Below are 18,467 nucleotides of genomic sequence, written 5' to 3'. Positions count from 1 at the left end.
GATTACAGTTGCCATATGATGCCCCGCCTGGACTACAGTAGCCATATGATGCCCCGCCTGGACTTCAGTAGCCATGTGATGCTCCGCCTGGACTAAAGTAGCCATGTGATGCCCCGCCTGGACTTCAGTAGCCATATGATTCCCCGCCTGGACTACAGCAGCCATGTGATGCCCTGCCTGGACTTCAGTAGCCATGTGATGCCCCGCCTGGACTAAAGTAGGCATATGATGCCCCGCCTGGACTACAGTAGCCATATGATGCCACGTCTGGACTACAGCAGCCATGTGATGCCCTGCCTGGACTACAGCAGCCATATGATGCCCCGCCTGGACTACAGTAGCCATGTGATGCCCCGCCTGGACTACAGCAGCCACGTGATGCCCTGCCTGGACTACAGTAGCCATGTGATGCCCTGCCTGGACTACAGTCGCCAAATGATGCCCTGCCTGGACTACAGTAGCCATGTGATGCCCCGCCTGGACTACAGTAGCCATGTGATGCCCTGCCTGGACTACAGTAGCCATGTGATGCCCTGCCTGGACTACAGCAGCCATGTGATGCCCCGCCTGGACTTCAGTCGCCAAATGATGCCCCGCCTGGACTACAGCAGCCATGTGATGCCCCGCCTGGACTACAGTAGCCATATGATGCCCCGCCTGGACTTCAGTAGCCATGTGATGCCCCGCCTGGACTAAAGTAGCCATGTGATGCCCCGCCTGGACTTCAGTAGCCATGTCATGCCCCGCCTGGACTACAGTAGCCATGTGATGCCCCGCCTGGACTACAGTAGCCGTGTGATGCCCCACTTGGACTACAGTAGCCATGTGATGCCCCGCGTGGACTACAGTAGCCGTGTGATGCCCCACTTGGACTACAGAAGCCATGTGATGCCCCGCCTGGACTACAGTAGCTATGTGATGCCCCACTTGGACTACAGAAGCCATGTCATGCCCCGCCTGGACTACAGTAGCCATGTGATGCCCCGCCTGGACAACAGTAGCCATGTGATGCCCTGCCTGGACTACAGTAGCCATGTGATGCCCTGCCTGGACTACAGTAGCCATGTGATGCCCCGCCTGGACTACAGTAGCCATGTGATGCTCCGCCTGGACTACAGTAGCCATGTGATGCCCCGACTGGACTACAGTAGGCATGTGATGCCCCGCCTGGACTACAGTAACCTTGTGATGCTCCGCCTGGAATACAGTAGCCATGTGATGCCCTGCCTGGACTACAGTAGCCATGTGATGCCCCGCCTGGACTACAGTAGCCATGTGATGCCCTGCCTGGACTACAGTAGCCATGTGATGCCCCGCCTGGACTACAGTAGCCATGTGATGCCCTGCCTGGACTACAGTAGCCATGTGATGCCCCGCCTGGACTACAGTAGCCATGTGATGCCCCGCCTGGACTACAGTAGCTATGTGATGCCATGCCTGGACTTCAGTAGCCATGTGATGCCCCGCCTGGACTACAGCAGCCATGTGCTGCCCGGCCTGGACTTCAGTAGCCATATGATGCCCCGCCTGGACTACAGTAGCCATAAGATGCCCCGCCTGGACTACAGCAGCCATATGATGCCCCGCCTGGACTACAGTAGCCTTATGATGCCCCGCCTGGACTACAGTAGCCATATGATGCCCCGCCTGGACTACAGTAGCCATATGATGCCCCGTCTGGACTACAGTAGCCATATGATTCCCTGCCTGGACTTCAGCAGCCATGTGATGCCCTCCCTTGACTACAGTAGCCATATGATGCCCCGTCTGGACTACAGTAGCCATATGATGCCCCGCCTGGACTACAGTAGCCATATGATGCCCCGCCTGGCCTACAGCAGCCATATGATGCCCCGCCTGGACTACAGTAGCCATATGATGCCCCGCCTGGACTACAGTAGCCATGTGATGCCCTGCCTGGACTTCAGTAGCCATGTGATGCCCCGCCTGGACTTCAGTAGCCATATGATGCCCCGCCTGGACTATAGTAGCCATGTGATGCCCTGCCTGGACTTCAGTAGCCATGTGATGCCCCGCCTGGACTACAGCAGCCATGTGATGCCCGGCCTGGACTTCAGTAGCCATATGATGCCCCGCCTGGACTACAGTAGCCATATGATGCCCCGCCTGGACTACAGCAGCCATGTGATGCCCCGCCTGGACTACAGTAGCCATAAGATGCCCCGCCTGGACTACAGCAGCCATATGATGCCCCGCCTGGACTACAGTAGCCTTATGATGCCCCGCCTGGACTACAGTAGCCATATGATGCCCCGCCTGGACTACAGTAGCCATATGATGCCCCGCCTGGACTACAGTAGCCATATGATGCCCCGCCTGGACTACAGTAGCCATATGATGCCCCGCCTGGACTACAGTAGCCATATGATGCCCCGCCTGGACTACAGTAGCCATATGATGCCCCGCCTGGACTACAGCAGCCATATGATGCCCCGCCTGGACTTCAGTAGCCATGTGATGCCCCGCCTGGACTAAAGTAGCCATGTGATGCCCCGCCTGGACTTCAGTAGCCATATGATGCCCCGCCTGGACTACAGCAGCTATGTGATGCCCTGCCTGGACTTCAGTAGTCATGTGATGCCCCGCCTGGACTAAAGTAGCCATATGATTCCCCGCCTGGACTACAGTAGCCATATGATGCCCCGCCTGGACTACAGCAGCCATGTGATGCCCTGCCTGGACTACAGCAGTCATATTATGCCCCGCCTGGACTACAGTTGCCATGTGGTGCCCCGCTTGGACTACAGCAGCAATGTGATGCCCTGCCTGAACTACAGTAGCCATGTGATGCCCTGCCTGGACTACAGCAGCCATGTGATGCCCTGCCTGGACTACAGTAGCCATGTGATGCCCTGCCTGGACTACAGCAGCCATGTGATGCCCCGCCTGGACTTCAGTCGCCAAATGATGCCCCGCCTGGACTACAGCAGCCATGTGATGCCCCGCCTGGACTACAGTAGCCATATGATGCCCCGCCTGGACTTCAGTAGCCATGTGATGCCCCGCCTGGACTAAAGTAGCCATGTGATGCCCCGCCTGGACTTCAGTAGCCATGTCATGCCCCGCCTGGACTACAGTAGCCATGTGATGCCCTGCCTGGACTACAGTAGTCATGTGATGCCCCACTTGGACTACAGAAGCCATGTGATGCCCCGCCTGGACAACAGTAGCCATGTGATGCCCTGCCTGGACTACAGTAGCCATGTGATGCCCTGCCTGGACTACAGTAGCCATGTGATGCCCCGCCTGGACTACAGTAGCCATGTGATGCTCCGCCTGGACTACAGTAGCCATGTGATGCCCCGCCTGGACTACAGTAGCAATGTGATGCCCCGCCTGGACTACAGTAGCCATATGATGCCCCGCCTGGACTACAGTAGCCATATGATGCCCCGCCTGGACTACAGTAGCCATATGATGCCCCACCTGGACTACAGCAGCCATATGATGCCCCGCCTGGACTTCAGTAGCCATGTGATGCCCCGCCTGGACTAAAGTAGCCATGTGATGCCCCGCCTGGACTTCAGTAGCCATGTGATGCCCCGCCTGGACTACAGCAGCTATGTGATGCCCTGCCTGGACTTCAGTAGTCATGTGATGCCCCGCCTGGACTAAAGTAGCCATATGATTCCCCGCCTGGACTACAGTAGCCATATGATGCCCCGCCTGGACTACAGCAGCCATGTGATGCCCTGCCTGGACTACAGCAGTCATATGATGCCCCGCCTGGACTACAGTTGCCATGTGGTGCCCCGCCTGGACTACAGCAGCAATGTGATGCCCTGCCTGAACTACAGTAGCCATGTGATGCCCTGCCTGGACTACAGCAGCCATGTGATGCCCTGCCTGGACTACAGTTGCCATGTGATGCCCTGCCTGGACTACAGCAGCCATGTGATGCCCCGCCTGGACTTCAGTCGCCAAATGATGCCCCGCCTGGACTACAGCAGCCATGTGATGCCCCGCCTGGACTACAGTAGCCATATGATGCCCCGCCTGGACTTCAGTAGCCATGTGATGCCCCGCCTGGACTAAAGTAGCCATGTGATGCCCCGCCTGGACTTCAGTAGCCATGTCATGCCCCGCCTGGACTACAGTAGCCATGTGATGCCCTGCCTGGACTACAGTAGCCATGTGATGCCCCACTTGGACTACAGAAGCCATGTGATGCCCCGCCTGGACAACAGTAGCCATGTGATGCCCTGCCTGGACTACAGTAGCCATGTGGTGCCCTGCCTGGACTACAGTAGCCATGTGATGCCCCGCCTGGACTACAGTAGCCATGTGATGCTCCGCCTGGACTACAGTAGCCATGTGATGCCCCGCCTGGACTACAGTAGCAATGTGATGCCCCGCCTGGACTACAGTAGCCATGTGATGCCCCGCCTGGACTACAGTAGCCATGTGATGCCCTGCCTGGACTACAGTAGCCATGTGATGCCCCGCCTGGACTACAGTAGCCATGTGATGCCCTGCCTGGACTACAGTAGCCATGTGATGCCCCGCCTGGACTACAGTAGCCATGTGATGCCCCGCCTGGACTACAGTAGCTATGTGATGCCCTGCCTGGACTTCAGTAGCCATGTCATGCCCCGCCTGGACTACAGTAGCCATGTGATGCCCTGCCTGGACTACAGTAGCCATGTGATGCCCCGCCTGGACTACAGTAGCTATGTGATGCCCTGCCTGGACTTCAGTAGCCATGTGTTGCCCCGCCTGGACTACAGTAGCCATGTGATGCCCTGCCTGGACTACAGTAGCCATGTGATGCCCCGCCTGGATTACAGTAGTTATGTGATGCCCTGCCTGGACTTCAGTAGCCATGTGATGGCCCGCCTGGACTACAGTAGCCATGTGATGCTCCGCTTGGACTACAGTAGCCATGTGATCCCCTGCCTGGACTACAGTAGCCATGTGATGCCCCGCCTGGACTACAGTAGCCGTGTGATGCCCTGCCTGGACTACAGTAGCCATGTGATGCCCTGCCTGGACTTCAGTAGCCATGTGATGCCCCGCCTGGACTACAGTAGCCATGTGATGCCCCGCCTGGACTACAGTAGCCATGTGATGCCCCCTTGGACTACAGTAGCCATGTGATGCCCCGCCTGGACTACAGTAGCCATGTGATGCCCTGCCTGGACTTCAGTAGCCATGTGATGCCCCGCCTGGACTACAGTAGCCATGTGATGCCCCGCCTGGACTACAGTAGCCATGTGATGCCCCGCCTGGACTACAGTAGCCATGGGATGCCCCACTTGGACTACAGTAGCCATGTGATGCCCTGCCTGGACTACAGTAGCCATGAGATGCCCCGACGGGAGTACAGTAGCCACGAGATGCCCCGACTGGAGTACAGTAGCCATGAGATGCCCCGACTGGAGTACAGTAGCCACGAGATGCCCCGCCTGGACTACAGTAGCCATGTGATGCTCCCGCCTGGACTACAGTAGCCATGTGATGGCCCGCCATGACTACAGTAGCCATGGCATGCCCCGGCTGGACTACAGTAGGCATGTGATGCCCCGGCTGGACTACAGTAGCTAAGCATGAAGGCGTCACAAACATGGGCGACTGTCATCCCAGAACAAAGTCAACTGTCATGTAAGGAAACACTGAGAGCTTTAACACCAACAACTGTGTACAGAGAACATTAAGGCTGGACTCACTGACTCTCATATTACTGAACAAATATAAACTGATAACGCTGACCACTTCACAAGAGGCAGCAGTTTTATGATTACTTTGGAGGTGATTGTTCGTTGTTTTGTGTAATAATACACGAAACTACCTATCCACCGAGGCCGTAAAGCTCAAAATGGTCTTCAGGAAGTCTATTAGGATCCATAACAAGCCCCCGGCTTCCTGTCCTAGCCCTGACCCTAAATTGTTGACTGAGGTCATATATATCGTGGAAACTCTGACTGTTCCTGACTGGTCTGATGCATAAAGTGGCCACTTGGTTGGTGGTCTTTGCTTAAGGTGGTCGTCGACTGGACGAGCATTTAATGTAACTGTAAACTGGCTGTCAAGATGATTACTGGCTGTATTGCTTTATTTCTTTATATTTTTGCAGTAATGGGCTCTTGTCATAAAGTTTGTCGTTAGGTTGTTAATGGTAATGTGTTTAATTGGTTAACATCATTATCTCCTGCACCGTTACCAGTGACCACTGTCATCCTGCAGGCCCTGGTGGCGGGAGTCGTTAGTGGTGACCAGGTGCAGGTGTTGGCCGCCCTCGCCCTGGGTGCTGACACCTCCGTCACGGTGGTGGGGCCTCTTACCCAAGTGCCACTCTGCATGTTGAGCGTGGCGGCTGCGAGGGGTCACACTCACCTGGTGCCTCACCTGCTGGCGGCGGGACTCCCCGTGGAGGGTTCAGTGGTGTCCTCCAACACACCTTTACACTGCGCGGCTAGCAGCGGTCATGACCAGGTGGTGAGGCAGCTGCTCAGCGCCCAGGCTCACCTGCGAGCCAGGGGTCGTAATGGTGAGAACCACAACACATGCTGCAGTATGTTGTATTATGAAGAGTTTAATTAAGCATGTTTGTGTATGTTGTATGTAAGCCTCAACATAACCGGTGTTACAGGTGTGACCGCACTACATGAGGCAGCGCAGCATGGTCATAAGTCGTGTGTGGTGACGCTACTTGGTGCCGGCGCTGACCCTGACTCTCGGGACGCCTCTGGTCGGTCACCACTGCACCTTGCTGCCGTAGGTAACCACACAGGTGTTGTGCAGGTGTTGCTGACAGCTGCCGGGTGTGACCGTCACGCTGTAGACAAGATCGGGGAGACAGCACTACACCAGGCAGCGAGGGGCGGAGGTCTGGAGGCAACACAGTGCTTGGTGGCGGCCGGCCTCGACCCTCGCGCCAGGAACATACAGGGAGACACACCTCTGGACATGACGAGGCTGGCGGGTCGTGACCGTGTGGAGTGGTGGCTGAGGAAGCTGCCTCGCCCCCACCCTGCTGCTGGGACACCCACGCTGCCTCGCCCCCACCCTGCTGCTGGGACACCCACGCTGCCTCGCCCCCACCCTGCTGCTGGGACACCCACGCTGCCTCGCCCCCACCCTGCTGCTGGGACACCCACGCTGCCTCGCCCCCACCCAGCTGCTGGGACACCCACGCTGCTCCTAGTGGTAAGTACTCTTGCGGAAGAATCAACGACCAACACCAGCACACTCTGGCCGCCACTGTTCTTAACTCTGGCCGCCACTGTTCTTAACTCTGGCGGCAACTGTTCTTAACTCTGGCCGCCACTGTTCTTAACTCTGGCCACCACTGTTCTTAACTCTGGCGGCCACTGTTCTTAACTCTGGCGGCAACTGTTCTTAACTCTGGCCGCCACTGTTCTTAACTCTGGCCACCACTGTTCTTAACTCTGGCACCCACTGTTCTTAACTCTGGCGGCAACTGTTCTTAACTCTGGCCGCCACTGTTCTTAACTCTAGCCGCCACTGTTCTTAACTCTGGCACCCACTGTTCTTAACTCTGGCACCCACTGTTCTTAACTCTGGCCGCCACTGTTCTTAACTCTGGCCGCCACTGTTCTTAACTCTGGCACCCACTGTTCTTAACTCTGGCGGCAACTGTTCTTAACTCTGGCCGCCACTGTTCTTAACTCTGGCGGCAACTGTTCTTAACTCTAGCAGCCACTGTTCTTAACTCTGGTGGCAACTGTTCTTTCCTCTAGCGGCCACTGTTCTTAACTCTGGCAGCCACTGTTCTTAACTCTGGCAGCCACTGTTCTTAACTCTGGCGGCAACTGTTCTTAACTCTGGCGGCAACTGTTCTTAACTCTGGCAGCCACTGTTCTTAACTGGGGCGGCCACTGATCTTAACTCTGGTGGCAACTGTTCTTAACTCAGGCAACAACTGTTCTTAACTCTGTCAGCCACTGTTCTTAACTCTGGCGGTAACTGTTCTTAACTCTGGCGGACCCTGTTCTTAAATCGGTCAGCCACTGTTCTTAACTCTGGCCGCCACTGTTTTTAACTCTGGCAGTAACTGTTCTTAACTCTGACCGCCACTGTTCTTAACTCTGGCCACCACTGTTCTTAACTCTGCCCGCCACTGTTCTTAACTCTGGCCGCCACTGTTCTTAACTCTGGCCGCCACTGTTCTTACCTCTGGCCGCCACTGTTCTTAACTCTGGCCGCCACTGTTCTTAACTCTGGCCACCACTGTTCTTAACTCTGGCCGCCACTGTTCTTAACTCTGGCCGCCACTGTTCTTAACTCTGGCCGCCACTGTTCTTAACTCTGGCCGCCACTGTTCTTAACTCTGGCCGCCACTGTTTTTAACTCTGGCCGCCATTGTTCATAACTCTGGCCGCCACTGTTCTTAACTCTGGCGGCAACTGTTCTTAACTCTGGCCGCCACTGTTCTTAACTCTGGCGGCAAATGATCTTAACTCTGGCCGCCACTGTTCTTAACTCTGGCGGCAACAGATCTTAACTCTGGCGGCAACTGTTCTTAACTCTGGCCGCCACTGTTCTTAACTCTGGCGGCAACTGTTCTTAACTCTGGCCGCCACTGTTCTTAACTCTGGCGGCAACTGTTCTTAACTCTGGCCGCCACTGTTCTTAACTCTGGCGGCAACTGTTCTTAACTCTGGCCGCCACTGTTCTTAACTCTGGCGGCAACTGTTCTTAACTCTGTCAGTCACTGTTCTTCACTCTGGCGTAATCTGTTCTTAACTCTGGCCGCCACTGTTCTTAACTCTGGCGGCAACTGTTCTTAACTCTGGTGGCAACTGTTCTTAACTTTAGCAGCAACTGCTCTTAACTCTGGCAGCCACTGTTCTTAACTCTGGCGGTAACTGTTCTTAGCTCTGGCAGCCACTGTGTTTAACTGGGGCGGCCACTGATCTTAACTCTGGCTGCTACTGTTCTTAACTCTGGCAGCCACTGTTCTTAACTCTGGCGGCCACTGTTCTTAACTCTGGCGGCAACTGTTCTTAACTCCGGCAGCCACTGTTCTTTCCTCTGGCGGCCACTGTTCTTAACTCTGGCAGCCACTGTTCTTAACTCCGGCGGCAACTGTTCTTAACTCTGGTGGCAACTGTTCTTAACTCAGGCAGCAACTGTTCTTAACACTTGCAGCCACTGTTCTTAACTCTGGTGGTAACTGTTCTTAGCTCTGGCAGCCACTGTTCTTAACTCTGGGGCCACAGTTCTTAACTCTGGCGGCCACTGTTTTTAACTCTGGCAGTAACTGTTCTTAACTCTGGCGGCCACTGTTCTTAACTCTGGCGGCAACTGTTCTTAACTCTGGCAGCCACTGTTCTTAATTCAGGCAGCCACTGTTCTTTACTCTGGCGACCACTGTTCCTAACTCTGGCAGCCACTGTTCTTAACTCTGGCAGCCACTGTTCTTAACTCTGGCGGCCACTGTTCTTAACTCCGGCGGCCACTGTTCTTAACTCTGGCGGCCACTGTTCTTAACTCTGGCGGCCACTGTTCTTAACTGTGGCGGCTAATGTTCTTAACTATTGGAGCCACTGTTCTTAACTCTGGCGGCCACTATTCTTAACTCTGGCGGCCACTGTTCTTAACTCTGGTACCCACTGTTCATAACTCTGGCGGCCACTGTTCTTAACTCTGGCGGCTAATGTTCTTAACTATTGGAGCCACTGTTCTTAACTCTGGCGGCCACTGTTCTTAACTCTGGCGGCCACTGTTCTAAACTCTGGCGGCACCAGTTCTTAACTCTAACGGCAACTGTTCTTAACTCTGGCAGTCACTGTTCTTAACTCTGGCCGCCACTGTTCTTAACTCTGGCCGCCACTGTTCTTAACTCTGGCCGACACTGTTCTTAACTCTAGCTGCCACTGTTCTTAACTCTGGCCACCACTGTTCTTAACTCTGGCCACCACTGTTCTTAACTCTGAACGCCACTGTTCTTAACTCTGGCTGCCACTGTTCTTAACTCTGGCCGCCACTGTTCTTCACTCTGGCCGACAATGTTCTTAACTCTGGCCGCCACTGTTCTTAACTCTGGCCACCACTGTTCTTAACTCTGGCCACCACTGTTCTTATCTCTGGCCGCCACTGTTCTTAACTCTGGCCACCACTGTTCTTAACTCTGGCCACCACTGTTCTTAACTCTTACCGACACTGTTCTTAACTCTGGCCGCCACTGTTCTTAACTCTGGCCACCACTGTTCTTAACTCTGGCCGCCAATGTTCTTAACTCTGGCCGCCACTGTTCTTATTAATTAACTCTGGCCACCACTGTTCTTAACTCTGGCCACCACTGTTCTTAACTCTGGCCGACACTGTTCTTAACTCTGGCCGCCACTGTTCTTAACTCTGGCCGCCACTGTTCTTAACTCTGGCCACCACTGTTCTTAACTCTGGCCGACACTGTTCTTAACTCTGGCCGCCACTCTTCTTAACTCTGGCCACCACTGTTCTTAACTCTGGCCACCACTGTTCTTAACTCTGGCCACCACTGTTCTTAACTCTGGCCGCCACTGTTCTTAACTCTGGCCGCCACTGTTCTTAACTCTGGCCGCCACTGTTCTTAACTCTGGCCACCACTGTTCTTAACTCTGGCCACCACTGTTCTTAACTCTGGCCGCTAATGTTCTTAACTCTGGCCGCCACTGTTCTTAACTCTGGCCACCACTGTTCTTAACTCTGGCCACCACTGTTCTTAACTCTGGCCACCACTGTTCTTAACTCTGGCCGCCACTGTTCTTAACTCTGGCCGCCATTGTTCTTAACTCTGGCCACCACTGTTCTTAGCTCTGGTCACCACTGTTCTTAACTCTGGCCACCACTGTTCTTAGCTCTGGTCACCACTGTTCTTAACTCTGGCCACCACTGTTCTTAGCTCTGGTCACCACTGTTCTTAACTCTGGCCACCACTGTTCTTAGCTCTGGTCACCACTGTTCTTAACTCTGGCCACCACTGTTCTTAATAATTTATCACTTTCACGCTCTAGGCGTTCAAAAAAAAAATCATACCCTATGGGCTTTCAGGGGTTCGCGCGCCTACGCGGTAAGATCGAAAAAGTGTACACTCTTTTGACTGTCCTGACAATAATTGAAGGCGCACGTATTTAACAATTCACTCTGGCGGCCACTGTTCATAACTCTGGTGCCCAATGTTCTTAACTCTGGTGGGCAATGTTCTTCACTCTGGCGGCCAATGTTCTTAACTCTGGCAGCCACTAATCATAACTCTGGCGGCGACTGTTCTTAACTCTGGTGGCCAATGTTCTTAACTCTGGTGGCCAATGTTCTTCAATCTGGCGGCCACTGTTCTTAACTCTTTCGGCAACTATTCTTAACTCTGGCGGCCACTGTTCTTAATTCTGGCGGCCACTGTTCTTTACTCAGGCAACCACTTTTCTGAACTATGGTGGCCACTGTTCTTAACTCTGGCGGCCACTGATCTTAACTCTGGCGGCCACTGTTCTTAACTCTGGCGGCCACTGTTCTTAACTCTGGTGGCCACTGTTCTTAACTCTGGTGGCCACTGTTCTTAACTCTGGCGGCAACTGTTCTTAACTCTGGTGGCCACTGTTCTTAACTCTGGTGGTCACTGTTCTTAACTCTGGCAACCACTGTTCTTAACTCTGGCCGCCACTGATTTTAACTCTGGCGGCAACTGTTCTTAACTCTGGTGGCAACTGTTCTTAACTCTGGCGGCCACTGTTCTTAACTCTGGCGGCCACTGTTCTTAACTCTGGCCGCCACTGTTCTTAACTCTGGCGGCAACTGTTCCTGACCCTAGTGGCCACTGTTCTTAACTCTGGCGGCAACTGTTCTTAACTCTGGTGGCCACTGTTCTTAACTCTGGCAGCAACTGTTCCTGACCCAAGTGGCCACTGTTCTTAACTCTGGCGGCAACTGTTCCTGACCCAAGTGGCCACTGTTCTTAACTCTGGCCGCCACTGTTCTTAACTCTGGCAACCACTGTTCTTAACTCTGGCCGCCACTGTTCTTAACTCTGGCGGCAACTGTTCTTAAGTCTGGTGGCAACTGTTCTTAACGCTGGTGGCAACTGTTCTTAACTATGGTGGCCACTGTTCTTAACTCTGGCCGCCACTGTTCTTAACTCTGGCGGCAACTGTTCCTGACCCTAGACGCAACTGTTCTTAACTCTGGTGGCCACTGTTCTTAACTCTGGCAACCACTGTTCTTAACTCTGGCCGCCACTGTTCTTAACTCTGGCGGCAACTGTTCTTAACTCTGGTGGCAACTGTTCTTAACTCTGGCGGCAACTGTTCTTAACTCTGGTGGCAACTGTTCTTAACTCTGGTGGCAACTGTTCTTAACTCTGGTGGCAACTGTTCTTAACTCTGGCGGCAACTGTTCTTAACTCTGATGGCAACTGTTCTTAACTCTGGCGGCAACTGTTCTTAACTCTGGTGGCAACTGTTCTTAACTCTGGCGGCAACTGTACTTAACTCTGGCGGCAACTGTTCTTAACTCTGGCGGCAACTGTTCTTAACTCTGGTGGCAACTGTTCTTAACTCTGGTGGCAACTGTTCTTAACTCTGGCGGCAACTGTACTTAACTCTGGCGGCCATTGTTCTTAACTCTGGTGGCAACTGTTCTTAACTCTGGCGGCAACTGTTCTTAACTCTGGCGGCAACTGTTCTTAACTCTGGTGGCAACTGTTCCTAACTCTGGTGGCAACTGTTCTTAACTCTGGCGGCAACTGTTCTTAACTCTGGTGGCAACTGTTCTTAACTCTGGCGGCAACTGTTCTTAACTCGGGTGGCAACTGTTCTTAACTCTGGTGGCAACTGTTCCTAACTCGTAGGGGCCTCGTAGCCTGGTGGACAGCGCGCAGGACTCGTAATTCTGTGGCGCGGGTTCGATTCCCGCACGAGCCAGAAACAAATGGGCAAAGTTTCTTTCACCCTGAATGCCCCTGTTACCTAGCAGTAAATAGGTACCTGGGTGTTAGTCAGCTGTCACGGGCTGCTTCCTGGGGGTGAAGGCCTGGTCGAGGACCGGGCCACAAGGACACTAAAAAGCCCCGAAATCATCTCAAGATAACCTTAAGTTAACTCTGGCAGCCAGTGTTCTTAACTCTAGCAGTCACTGTTCTTAACTCTGGCGGAAACTGTTCCTAAATCTGGCGGCCACTGTTCTTAATTCTGGCGGCAACTGTTCTTAACTCCGGCAGCCACTGATCTTAACTCTAGCGGCAACTGTTATTAACTCTGGCAGCCACTGTTGTTAACTCTGGCGGCAAATGTTCTTCACTCTGGCGGCCACTGTTCTTCACTCTGGCGTCTACTATTCTTAACTCTGGCGGCCACTTTTCTTAACACTGACAGTTACTGTTCTTTACTCTGGAGGCAACTGTTCTTAACATTGGCGGTTCTGTTCTTAACTCTAGCGGCAACTGTTCTGAACTCCGGCAGCCACTGTTCTTTCCTCTGGGGGCCACTGTTCTTAACTCTGGCAGCCACTGTTCTTTCCTCTGGCGGCCACTGTTCTTAACTCTGGCAGCCACTGTTCTTAACTCTGGCGGCAACTGTTCTGAACTCTGGTGGCAACTGTTCTTAACTCTGGCGGTAACTGTTCTTAGCTCTGGCAGCCACTGTTCTTAACTGGGGCGGCCACTGATCTTATCTCTGGCTGCTACTGTTCTTAACTCTGGCAGCAACTGTTCTTAACTCTGGCAGCCACTGTTCTTAACTCTGGCGGCAACTGTTCTGAACTCCGGCAGCCACTGTTCTTTCCTCAGGCGGCCACTGCTCTTAACTCTGGCAGCCACTGTTCTTAACTCTGGCGGCAACTGTTCTTAACTCTGGTGGCAACTGTTCTTAACTCTGGCAGCAACTGTTCTTAGCTCTGGCAGCCACTGTTCTTAACTGGGGCGGCCACTGATCTTAACTCTGGCTGTTACTGTTCTTAACTCTGGCGGTAATTGTTCTTAGCTCTGGCAGCCACTGAACTTAACCCTGGTGGCCACTGTTCTTAACTCTTGCGGACACTGTTCTTAAATCTGGCGGCCACTGTTCTTAACTCTGGCGGCCACTGTTTTAACTCTGGCAGCAACTGTTCTTAACTCTGGCCGCCACTGTTCTTAACTCTGGCGGCCACTGTTTTTAATTCTGGCGGCCACTGTTCTTAACTCTGGCGGCTACTGTTCTTAACTCTGGCAGCCACTGTTCTTAACTCTGGTGGCCACTGTTCTTAACTCTTACGGCCACCGTTCTTAACTCTGGTGGCCAATGTTCTTAACTCTGGTGGCCAATGTTCTTAACTCTGGTTCCCACTGTTCTTAACTCTTACGGCCACTGTTCTTAACTCTGGTGGCCACTGTTCTTAACTCTGGTGGCCAATGTTCTTAACTCTGGTGGCCACTGTTCTTAACTCTGGCGGCCACTGTTCTTAACTCTGGCCGCCACTGTTCTTAACTCTGGCGGCAACTGTTCCTGACCCTAGTGGCCACTGTTCTTAACTCTGGCGGCAACTGTTCTTAACTCTGGTGGCCACTGTTCTTAACTCTGGCAACCACTGTTCTTAACTCTGGCCAACACTGTTCTTAACTCTGGCCGCCACTGTTCTTAACTCTGGCGGCCACTGTTCTTAACTCTGGCCACCACTGTTCTTAGCTCTGGTCACCACTGTTCTTAACTCTGGCCACCACTGTTCTTAACTCTGGCCGCCACTGTTCTTAACTCTGGCCACCACTGTTCTTAGCTCTGGCCACCACTGTTCTTAACTCTGGCCGCCACTGTTCTTAACTCTGGCCACCACTGTTCTTAGCTCTGGCCACCACTGTTCTTAACTCTGGTCACCACTGTTCTTAACTCTGGCCACCACTGTTCTTAACTCTGGCCACCACTGTTCTTAACTCTGGCCACCACTGTTCTTAACTCTGGCCACCACTGTTCTTAACTCTGGCCACCACTGTTCTTAACTCTGGCCACCACTGTTCTTAACTCTGGCCACCACTGTTCTTAACTCTGGCCACCACTGTTCTTAATAATTTATCACTTTCACGCTCTAGGCGTTCAAAAAAAAAATCATACCCTATGGGCTTTCAGGGGTTCGCGCGCCTACGCGGTAAGATCGAAAAAGTGTACACTCTTTTGACTGTCCTGACAATAATTGAAGGCGCACGTATTTAAATTTGGTATCACTGTGTTCGTAATAAAATTGTGTATAAGAACATACCTATAAAATGCCGCCAAAGCATAAGGACTATCAACACTAAATAAAAAACTATTCAGATCACTCGCCGAGAGCACTAAACAGCAACAAAATGTTTCCACTCTCCTAATGGTTGCGAAGCCTACAGTTGTCCTACATTGCTAACTGTGGTATCATTGGAATTGCAATAAAATTCTCTACACGGACATATGCATATAAATATAGATTCAATGTCGTAGCCCACCCAAAACAGTGTGGGAAGTGGCCGAAGTGTTACCCGCGGCGGCATATCGGCGAAACTCGCTCTGAAAAGTGTATATTCAATTCACTGTCCTGACTTTATTTGTCGATGTATGTATTTCATTTTTGTACCAATGTGCTCACAATAGAATGTTCTATAAGAACATAAGTATTAAAGGTCACATAAGGATGCGTTTGACCGGCAACATATATAAAAACTACGTCGATTATACTCGTGGTGTCAATAATACAATTGTTTTACCACGAAGATTCACTGCCACAACGTTCTCTTTATAAAATGTTCGGCTTTTAGAGAAAACGTACATTTCATGGGAAACATTTGTAAACAATGCCCAAGTTGATCGGATAATAAATGGATTTTCAACAAATATTTTTTCTCGTGACTCCCGAGAGCGGAACGCGTGCGGTGTGATTAATAATATTGGTGACAACGACGGTCTGCTCGGATGCGAGAAAGTGTGTTCTTAACTCTGGCCACCACTGTTCTTAACTCTGGTCGCCACTGTTCTTAACTCTGGCGGCAACTGTTCTTAACTCTGGTGGCAACTGTTCTTAACTCTGGCGGCCACTGTTCTTAACTCTGGCGGCAACTGTTCCTAACTCGTAGGGGCCTCGTAGCCTGGTGGACAGCGCGCAGGACTCGTAATTCTGTGGCGCGGGTTCGATTCCCGCACGAGCCAGAAACAAATGGGCAAAGTTTCTTTCACGCTGAATGCCCCTGTTACCTAGCAGTAAATAGGTACCTGGGAGTTAGTCAGCTGTCACGGGCTGCTTCCTGGGGGGTGGAGGCCTGGTCGAGGACCGGGCCACAAGGACACTAAAAAGCCCCGAAATCATCTCAAGATAACCTTAAGTTAACTCTGGCAGCCAGTGTTCTTAACTCTGGCAGTCACTGTTCTTAACTCTGGCGGAAACTGTTCCTAAATCTGGCGGCCACTGTTCTTAACTCCGGCGGCCACTGTTCTTAATTCTGACAGTCACTGTTCTTTACTCTGGAGGCAACTGTTCTTAACCTTGGCGGTTCTGTTCTTAACTCTAGCGGCAACTGTTCTTAACTCTGGCAGTCACTGTTGTTAACTCTGGCAGCCAGTGTTCTTAACTCTGGCAGTCACTGTTCTTAACTCTGGCCGTAACTGTTCCTAAATCTGGCAGCCACTGTTCTTAATTCTGGCGGCAACTGTTCTTAACTCCGGCAGCCACTGTTCTTAAAACTAGCGGTAACTGTTCTTAACTCTAGCAACCACTGATCTTAACTCTGACAGCCACTGTTCTTTACTCTGGTGATCACTGTTCTTTACTCTGGTGGCCACTGTTCTTAACTCTGGCGGACACTGTTCTTAACTTTGGCGGACACTGTTATTAACTCTGTCGGTCACTGTTCTTAACTCTGGCGGCCACTGTTCTTAACTATTGCGGCCACTGTTCTTAACTATTGCAGCCACTGTTCTTTCCTCTGGCGGCCACTGTTCTTAACTCTGGCAGCCACTGTTCTTAACTCTGGCGGCAACTGTTCTGAACTCTGGTGGCAACTGTTCTTAACTCTGGCAGCAACTGTTCTTAACTCTGGCGGTAACTGTTCTTAGCCCTGGCAGCCACTGTTCTTAACTGGGGCGGCCACTGATCTTATCTCTGGCTGCTACTGTTCTTAACTCTGGCAGCAACTGTTCTTAACTCTGGCGGCAACTGTTCTTAACTCTGGTGGCAACTGTTCTTAACTCTGGCAGCCACTGTTCTTTCCTCAGGCGGCCACTGCTCTTAACTCTGGCAGCCACTGTTCTTAACTCTGGCGGCAACTGTTCTTAACTCTGGTGGCAACTGTTCTTAACTCTGGCAGCAACTGTTCTTATCTCTGGCTGCCACTGTTCTTAACTCTGGCGGTAACTGTTCTTAGCTCTGGCAGCCACTGTTCTTAACTGGGGCGGCCACTGATCTTAACTCTGGCTGCTACTGTTCTTAACTCTGGCGGTAACTGTTCTTAGCTCTGGCAGCCACTGAACTTAACCCTGGTGGCCACTGTTCTTAACTCTTGCGGACACTGTTCTTAAATCTGGCGGCCACTGTTCTTAACTCTGGCGGCCACTGTTTTAACTCTGGCAGCAACTGTTCTTAACTCTGGCCGCCACTGTTTTTAACTCTGGCGGCAACTGTTCTTTACTCTGGCAGCCACTGTTCTTAACTCCGGCAGCCACAATTCTTTGCTCTTTCGTCCACTGTTCCTAACTCTGGCAGCCACTGTTCTTAACTCTGGCCGCCACTGTTCTTAACTCTGGCGGCCACTGTTTTTAACTCTGGCGGCCACTGTTCTTAACTCTGGCGGCTACTGTTCTTAACTCTGGCAGCCACTGTTCTTAACTCTGGTGGCCACTGTTCTTAACTCTTACAGCCACTGTTCTTAACTCTGGTGGACACTGTTCTTAACTATGGCGGCCAGCGTTCTTTACTCTGGTGGCCAATGTTCTTAACTCTGGTGGCCAATGTTCTTAACTCTGGTGGCCACTGTTCTTAACTCTTACGGCCACTGTTCTTAACTCTGGTGGCCACTGTTCTTAACTCTGGTGGCCAATGTTCTTAACTCTGGTGGCCACTGTTCTTAACTCTTACGGCCACTGTTCTTAACTCTGGTGGCCACTGTTCTTAACTCTGGTGGCCAATGTTCTTAACTCTTACGGCCACTGTTCTTAACTCTGGCGGCCACTGTTCTTAACTCTGGTGGCCAATGTTCTTAACTCTGGTGGCCAATGTTCTTCACTCTGGCGGCCACTGTTTTTAACTCTGGTGGCCAATGTTCTTAACTCTGGTGGCCAATGTTCTTCACTCTGGCGGCCACTGTTCATAACTCTGGTGGCCAATGTTCTTAACTCTGGTGGCCAATGTTCTTCACTCTGGCGGCCAATGTTCTTAACTCTGGCAGCCACTATTCATAACTCTGGCGGCCACTGTTCTTAACTCTGGTGGCCAATGTTCTTAACTCTGGTGGCCAATATTCTTCACTCTGGCGGCCACTGTTCTTAACTCTTTCGGCAACTGTTCTTAACTCTGGCGGCCAC

The 18,467-nt window shown here is 52.2% G+C and overlaps 1 protein-coding gene across 2 annotated transcripts in view; it reads left to right on the top strand.

Moving 5' to 3' along the window:
* The first annotated feature begins 6,207 nt into the window (after positions 1-6,207).
* Positions 6,208-18,467, top strand: part of LOC123750377 (serine/threonine-protein phosphatase 6 regulatory ankyrin repeat subunit C-like) — a 441,679-nt gene continuing 429,419 nt past the window's right edge. For both annotated transcript variants that reach the window (XM_069302535.1, XM_069302533.1), the window contains exons 1-2: positions 6,208-6,508; positions 6,611-7,167. In XM_069302535.1, coding sequence (XP_069158636.1) covers positions 6,319-6,508; positions 6,611-7,167 — 747 coding nt within the window. In that variant the 5' untranslated portion in view covers positions 6,208-6,318. The remainder of the gene's footprint in view (positions 6,509-6,610; positions 7,168-18,467) is intronic.

The sequence above is a fragment of the Procambarus clarkii genome, chromosome 5, assembly GCF_040958095.1.
Source record: "Procambarus clarkii isolate CNS0578487 chromosome 5, FALCON_Pclarkii_2.0, whole genome shotgun sequence".
NCBI lineage: Eukaryota > Metazoa > Arthropoda > Malacostraca > Decapoda > Cambaridae > Procambarus > Procambarus clarkii.
The sequence above is the reverse complement of the archived record's forward strand: the minus strand, read 5'-3'. Positions and strand labels throughout refer to the sequence as shown.